This window comes from Meleagris gallopavo, chromosome 26 (genome assembly GCF_000146605.3).
Source record: "Meleagris gallopavo isolate NT-WF06-2002-E0010 breed Aviagen turkey brand Nicholas breeding stock chromosome 26, Turkey_5.1, whole genome shotgun sequence".
NCBI lineage: Eukaryota > Metazoa > Chordata > Aves > Galliformes > Phasianidae > Meleagris > Meleagris gallopavo.
Window position 1 is genome coordinate 5922681 of NC_015036.2, and position 8001 is coordinate 5930681.

The following is an 8001-nucleotide window of genomic DNA, read 5'->3' on the forward strand; positions in this document are numbered from 1 at the left end:
TACTGCCTGAAAGGTGCCTGTACATTGTTGGAGAAGCTTTTCCTGATACCAAAGAGTGATCAGGCACTGGCACAGCTGCCCACAGAGGTGGTTGGGTCACCATCCCTGGAAATGTTCAGGAAACGTGGAGATGTGGCACTGAGGGACATGGTCAATACTGATGGGAGGTGGATGGATGGATTGGATGATCTTAGAGGTTTTTTCAACCTTTAATGACTCTATGGCTCTGAATGCCTGATGTACATACATTCCTGTGAAAATAAATGGCATCAAGTGGAAATAAACAGCAAACTGTATTTTAAAAGCCTGCCATTTTGATGGGAGGAATCTGTGCAGACTGGTGTGCTATACCTGGTGAAAGATAACTGTAATTAAATATTAGAAGCCAGACTAACAAATGAATCTAGAGTTCAACGGGGGGAGGGGGGGGGGAAGCAAAAAACAAAAAACACACAACTAAAACCAACAAAGAATATCAAAACATGAATTGGATTGTCTCGTGGCACCTGAAAGATAAATGCCAGAAGGTAGATTGCCAACTGAACAAGAATATCTTAACCCCCTCACATGCATCAGTACAGCCTTGCCCAATTAAACCACTGTCAGTGCAAACATTGACAGATTTTGAAAGATTAACACCCAAACGACATGGCTGAAAGAGCTGCTTAACATGAGAGAAAGATTTGAGGTCCTGAAAACTGCTGTCGGATGTTTTCCTGAAAGCCTTCATCCCCTCCAACACCGAGAAGACAGAAGACAGATATTTTCAACAGCAAAAAGAAAAGTCTGTTTTGTGTGAAAGAGCCACTCACTTGCAAATCATTTCCCAGGAACGTAGAGCACAGTTTTCTCTATGCAGGGACAGAGACCAGAGGACCTATACACGCTGCAAACACAACAGCCTGGCTCTGTAGTCCACACACTGATCTGAAGAGAAGCTGCACTTCTCTTCTCCAGCGCTCAGTTGAGTTATCCACCATTCTGGATCCTAAGCAACAGATGCAGAACTACAACATTGCTTAAGGCTTCCCTCAGCTTGGTGGAAAACAAGATTAAATGAACAAAATAAGTTACTGTTTGGTAGAACAAAGCCTTATTCAGCATGTATTCTCACTGAGCATCCTAAAAATCTCCCATGCTATCTTGAAACCGGGGTCCATATGAAGCTCACGTATTTACAGTGCCATCAAAGACACTGTTTGATAGCACTGGCAACAGAGAAAAAAGGTGACAGAATAGAATTTACTGCACGTCCCCAAGTACGAGCTCTACCGAGCGAGAGACCTTCTGAGCACAAGCTGGAGGTGTTCCGGGATGGTATTTGTGGTAGAAGGTTCTCTTCCTCAGCCAGTTTACCAACAGCAAAGACAAATTTCCCCCGAGCAAGCCACAAATCAACAGCTAACTGAATCAAAGGCAACTAGCTCCAGACATCTTTCTTGGAAGCATGCACTCAAGGCCAGTGAGTGACACACAGCTGAGCCATCTGATAAAGCTGTTATCTTTGCACAGAGCACATACAGATCTATAGCTCAGCTCAGTGTGATATGGAGATCTCTGCTGAGAATCCTTTGTGCATCAGATAGACAAGAACAGCCATCGTGGCCCTTCTACCCTTTGTGTGGGAATAAAATATGCTCGTGTCGTACCAGTGCCCTTCTGCACCATCACGTCTGAATCACTTTGACACTCACTAAAGATGATTACAGCGTGCTGGAAATACTCTTGCCTTCATCCAACCAAGCTTCTGAGCACAGAGATGTCTTGAGACAGAATTACGGAAAGTTAATCTGCCCGCCCATCAAGTTCTTCTGATTTGCTGAAAACACAGAGATCAGGCCTGTGTGCAGCCAAACACCAGCTGCTGGTTCAGGACTAATGATGAATTTACCTGTGCTCTTCCCCCCAGTGTCACGGAAGCCCCTCTCTTTTCTCCTACCTTAGTTGTGATGCGCTTCAATCTCACTGTGAGATCTCACCTGAAATTTCAGCTCATTATTCTACTTCAAAAGCGCAGGGTTATGAAGAACACCACATACACAAGGTGAATAGCTGTGTGTTAATTATCTCCAAGGATTTATTTATGATTATTATTCCAAACGAAATCAAAAATCCCCTCCATTATCCACAGTGTGTTTGTTTTTTCCCCCTAGAGAAAGCAACTTCACAAAGAGAACAACAACTGAGTGCCACCTAGTGGAGCTCAGGGCGCTAACCTGGCACAGGGCTTCAAACCATTCCTCCCACTACACTGCCCTTAAATTATGACCTCGTTTACAAATATCAAAACTTCCTGACAGTAAGTTGAAAATAGCATCACAGAGTGGTTTGGGTTGGAAGGGAGCTCAAAGCGCCTGGTGCCACTCCCTGCAGTGCACAGGGACACCCACAGCTCCAGCAGTGCTCACAGCCCCAACAGCCTGACCTGGGCTGTCTGCAGGGACGGTGCACCACCGCCTCTCTGGGCAACCTGTGCCTCTCCACCCTACAGTAAGTCTAGCTGTAGTGCTGCATGCGATCTCTGTTAGCACAGAATAGCTCAGAATGGGTTTGATGTGTGGATAAAGAGATTTCAATACCTTGCACCCACAAAGCACAAGGAATGCAAGGCTGACCCTCGCCCAGTCGTGGGCACACAGAAGAAATGCAATGCAGAAGAAAGCCCCAACCCATCACAGACCTTTTGCTTTGCTTTCTCTTTAACAAAAGAATTGGTGACTCCTAAGGAGCTTGCATTTACTTCATCATTTAGCAGAATTGTGGAATTCTTGTTAAACGTACATCAAATAAGTAAATGTGGGTACTTCCAAATGTGTCTGGATCTGACACGAAGTCAGGCAGAGATATTTATAGTTCTAATCCATTTAAAGTGCTAAGTTCCACAGGAATAAGCAGCACTGCTTTCACTCACCACCTAAACTCACTGCCATCCTTAGGAAGGAGGAGATAAGATAAAGCCATTCACCTGATAAGAAAATACCTTGTTTTCCTCTTTTTTTTCCCCTAAAAATACTGCTTACAGGTACTTCTGCACGTACCAATAAATCGACTACACTCACAAAATAGCACACGAACAACATGGTGCCATAACACAGAAGCACACGGCCACATTTTGTTTCCTTAATGCTGCTGTAACATGACTTCCCTTCCTGCGGGCACTGCCCACCTCAAGCTGCATCCACAGACCATGAGCAGACTGAACTCCAAAAGCATTTGGGAGACTGCAGAGCAGCACTGCACGTCTATCCCAGCCCTGGATGCATGTTATACGTCTAAGAGATTATCTCTTGAAAGCACCACAATTGAAGCATGTTTACAGTTGTCTGTTCCTTTGAATTCCACAGGCTTGTAATAATTTAATAAGTTACTTGGACAAGCAGCTGTTGATTATATTTTCTGCAATGCTATACACAAGTGCCTGATGACTGTTTCTCTCAGTATTAACACATTCAAAAAAACACAAAATCAAGTTCTTGAAAAATTGTAATTAGCCGATACTGTCAGCATACAGTTTGCATTCCAGATCACGAACTGCACCAATGAATGCTGTGAGCACACTGACAAGTGCTATTTAAACTCTCAGCTACGACGATTTTAAACTGCTTATTAAAGGGCTTTCCAAGTGCACTGAGCACACAGTTTTACCGTAACGGAGCAATAGCATTAACCAGTGCACACCTACATTTCTCACAGTCACAAAACCAACCACAAACCCAACCATCTACTGCCCAGACAGCAAAAAAAGCTATTTGCTGCTACAGAAGACAACCAAAACAGCAACAGTTCTATTCCTGAAAAGCAACTTCCAGAAATAAATCGCAGCAAATTCACCCCAGGCTGAATATCCCAAACTGCCACTGGCTCACACTGGGGCCAGAACCTTATGGAATCCATGTTAGTAGAGAAGTACCTCATGTTTTCCTAACTACACAAAATTAACTTATTTCCGTGTAAGAAAATATGCCCAATTAGTAGATAATTCAGGGATAAGCAAAAGAAAAGAGATAGCAGAGTCTTTAGCAAACAGCAGAGCTCAATATTATTGATTAAACACAAGCATATGGTAACGTCTCTGGGTTCGGAAAGTACAGCAACTACATCACTTATCCCAGCTACATTTTCTCCCTTTCACAGATTGCCTTATTTCCTCATTGCCACCAATAGAAATAATATCAGCAAAGGAATACATTTGGATTCACCTGTTCTGAAAGCAGGTGTTGGCAACGCCGCTCTGAACAACCGCAGTTACAAACTCAACCAGCAGGCCAATGCTCCTACACGTGTTCTATCTGCACATCTTCTCATTTAGGATACCAAGCAAAACAGTCTGAGAACCATCACTCACCGAATCCTCTCCAGCACACTTCTTCAGACATGCCGGTTCACTTTTAGCCGGTGCTGTGTGGAGCCAGATGATGATGAAGAAGCCAGAAGGCGCTGGCACTGCTGCCCAGAGAGCTGTGGTGCCCCATCCCTGCAGGCACTCCAGGCCAGGTGGGATGGGGCCCTGGGCAGCCTGAGCTGGTGGGGGGCAGCCCTGCCCATGGCCGGGGGTGGCACTGGGTGGGCTCTGAGCTCCCCTCCAACCTGAGCCGTTCTATAGGTTTGATCCTGGGAGTCCCTTCCAACCTGGGATATTCTACAACTCTTCCATTCTACCATTCCCTGAAGTTCAAATTTCTGAAGTTTGAACTTTAGATCCTGCCTTGTGCAAGGATGCCTAGTGTAACAGGAAAGCTTACCTTCCCTGAATTTGCCAACGGACGTCAAAAGGAGAAAAGACAGCAAGACTCGTATGCATCGACCCAACTTTCCTCCAAAGCAGCGGTCACAACAGCCTAAAACCACAGCACCAAAGGAGCAGATCACCCCTAAGACAGCTTGTTATTCCAAAATTGAAGCAACCTGAAGATGCTCCCAGCCTTTACATCTCCTGTACGTCTTCCAAATGCCTGGAGGTTTGGTCACTGCACTCAGAAGGCAGGCACCACAGAGTGCACACAGGGTGAGCTGAGTTCATCTCCCACCCTACAGATGACACTGCACGCGGAGGAGTCACTCCCCTCTCAACCCTACCCCCAGCACTCAGAAAGCCGGGCCGGCTCCGCATACGACGCAGCGACCAAATGGGACTGTTCTTCTACAAAACACTGCGCTAATTCTCCTGCATTCAGTCCCTCCACTTGAATGGAATAAAAACCCTTTTCAGAACAACAATTCCGATTCCCCCCCCTTTTTTTCTCAGGCGCACTATGGGACTCCTCAGTGCATGCACAATGCAAATAAGGCAAACTTCCTTTGAAAGAGTGATTAATATGCAAAGACAGCCCGCTTTTTGTGGGATGCGAAGAACCACCAACGGGCATTTCCAAATTCCGAGGTTCCTTCAATTATTTCCACTCTTTATTTTAAACATAAGATTAACAGTAATACCACACGTTAACACCAATTTACCAATATTATGTAAACAACGCCAAATTGACCGTTCATCTTTTGTGTCATATTTAAATGCAGCCCTGGATATCCCAGCTACAAAGATGTTGAAAAAAAAAAAAGAATTGAAATTTGAATGTTTTATAAATCCCAATCTTCTTGTTAAAAAGATCACATTTTAAAAATACAAATAATAGCTTTTTTTTTAGTAGCAGGTTTTTTTTTTTTAAATACAGCAATAAATTCTACAAAACTTGAAATATTTTAAATAATATTCACTACCTCATTAGAAACTTATTACAGTGACAATTAACTAACATCTGTATGGATGTATTACACAATTCCAATAACAACTCAAAATATTATTTCCATGGAGACACCAATTCTCACTCACCACCCGACCAACATCCCTCCACACAACCCATCCACTCCCCTCCTACAGCTTTGGGGTGTGTTCCTGCCATTCCCTTTGGAGCCAAAAAACGTCTTCCAAAAAGCACTCCTACAGTCTGGATTTCAGCTCACTCCACTTTCCAAGACATCTCCTCAAGGCATGGGTTGGACATCACCAACTGAGCTCAGAATCTCAAAATGCCACCACGCAGAGCTGTATTGCTGTATCCATCTTCACCCATGTTATCATCTCCACTTGGCCCATCAAACCTTCCCCACCGTGCAGACAAAGATCACAGGATATCCCTAGCCAGAAGGGACACATAAGGATCACTGAGTCCAACTGGATGTAGTTGGAAGCATCTATGGTCCAAACTCAGTAAATTACAACTCTGGTTTTCTGAAGCAATTTGCACTTGCTAAATTGGGTGAACCTTCAGTTGTCAGCCGTTCCCAAAAAGAAGCTTTTCATCAGCAGCTGCCCAAAGATCTGACGTTACCAGGATTAAGGCCATTATTGATGTTCTGCATCTGTCCAAACAGCTTCACCAAAGTATCTGCAATACACATACTGCAAGTGATAAAACAAAAGCCACCTCAGAAGTCCGAGCCCATTCGTATCCCATTGCCCAAAAATGCCACAACCAAAGCTGTCTGCTCGCTTCCATCACTCTCACACACATCAGCATCTCTGCTCACAGCCCAGCACAGCTCAGCGCACGCTTTTCTCTCATCTCTCGTGGAAGGTTTGGACGCTGCACATCTGTCTGCTGCATGGACTGCCATTATTTGCCCTCTTAGATACACTGGAAACCATCAGACTCGGACCATAAGTGGGGAAAATTAATTACTTTAACATATAGTTTTTATTTGCTTTGTATCTGGGAATAGATGTCTCCTTTCAGGCACCCACATTGTACACTGAAAACGACTCCAAAATCCCAATCCAGCCCTCAGACAACAACTGCTCCACTATTTCTACCCACCTTGCAAATCTCTGTGAGGGTACAAAGTCAGGAAAACAAAGACACAACCTCTTCACTCCACCTGGAAAAAGCTGACACAGCCCTACTTTTCCCAACAGTCCCCTGGATAAAAGCTACGACAAACCACTGAAGAACAGCTTCTCCCCAATCTGGTTCTGCTTGCACTTTCATTAACTTCAGAATATCTCCTGCTATTTGCAAGCTGCTGGTTAGAGGAACAACAGAATCATACATTCTCTCCACAAACGATCACAGCAGATGTGTTAAATAACGAGCAAAACGCAGGACGACCTTTTAAACGAGAAAATAAAGCGTGCTTTTGTCTCTTACTGACGCTTTTCTCTGCTCCTTGCAGACTGATGGCAGCAGATGCGGCGCTCCTTCCTCCTTCCCCCACCGATTGGTTCTGCTTTCTGACAGCCGGTCAAGGCAAACCCATGGTGATGCCAAACAAAAACCACCAACCAACCCAACAAAACACCACCACCGCAAACACCCAACCCCAAATCCCACGACAAGGAAGGAATCGCTGCTTCCCAGTGGCAAGGAGCTCTGGCTGTAAAATGTGCTCCTGGAGATGAGCCGAGGAGCGAAGGCACTTCCAGCCTGGAGAGCAGCCACAATCCCTAACACTAAAACACCGGGTATTCATTCAGTTACTGCTATATTAAGTGTCTTTTAAGAAACAACAACCTAAAACCACGCCAGCCAGGACTTCTGCCTAGGTCAAGAGGATAAGGTTCACATAAAAGACTATTATTTATGAAACCGTAGCCCTCGGGATGTAAATGAAAGGAGACGAGCCATCTGCTGGACCCATAAATCAAGTTCTATGTTACGGGAGAACATCGCTTTAATTTAGCAGTAAATTAAACCATCACTGCGCCAACGGGAATACACAGCACGGCGTTCCCCCATCACAGCACGGGGAGGTCGGTGCCAGCCCGGAGCATCCCATAACACAGCGCCGAACGGACGGGCTGGGGCTGCCTTTACCAGCAACAGCATCTGCCGCTTTGTTCTGGCTTTTTAATATTTTATTTGGGCTCGGGATTCATCATTTTATGCAGCTTTAGCAGCCCAGTCCCAGCCGCGCAGCTCCCCAGGCGCTCTCTCTGCATTCTTAATTGCTATTATTGGATAAACACGCGCAGGAGCGGGGCAGCAAACGATGCTGGGCGTTAAAGAC

At 45.0% G+C, this 8001-nt stretch overlaps 1 protein-coding gene across 1 annotated transcript in view; it reads right to left on the minus strand.

The window, feature by feature from the left end:
- The window catches only part of NCAM1 (neural cell adhesion molecule 1), a 93096-nt gene that overhangs the window by 70509 nt on the left and 14586 nt on the right, over positions 1–8001 (minus strand). The window contains exon 3 of the mRNA XM_031556850.1: positions 7143–7237. Within this exon, the coding sequence (XP_031412710.1) occupies positions 7143–7237 (95 nt within the window). The remainder of the gene's footprint in view (positions 1–7142; positions 7238–8001) is intronic.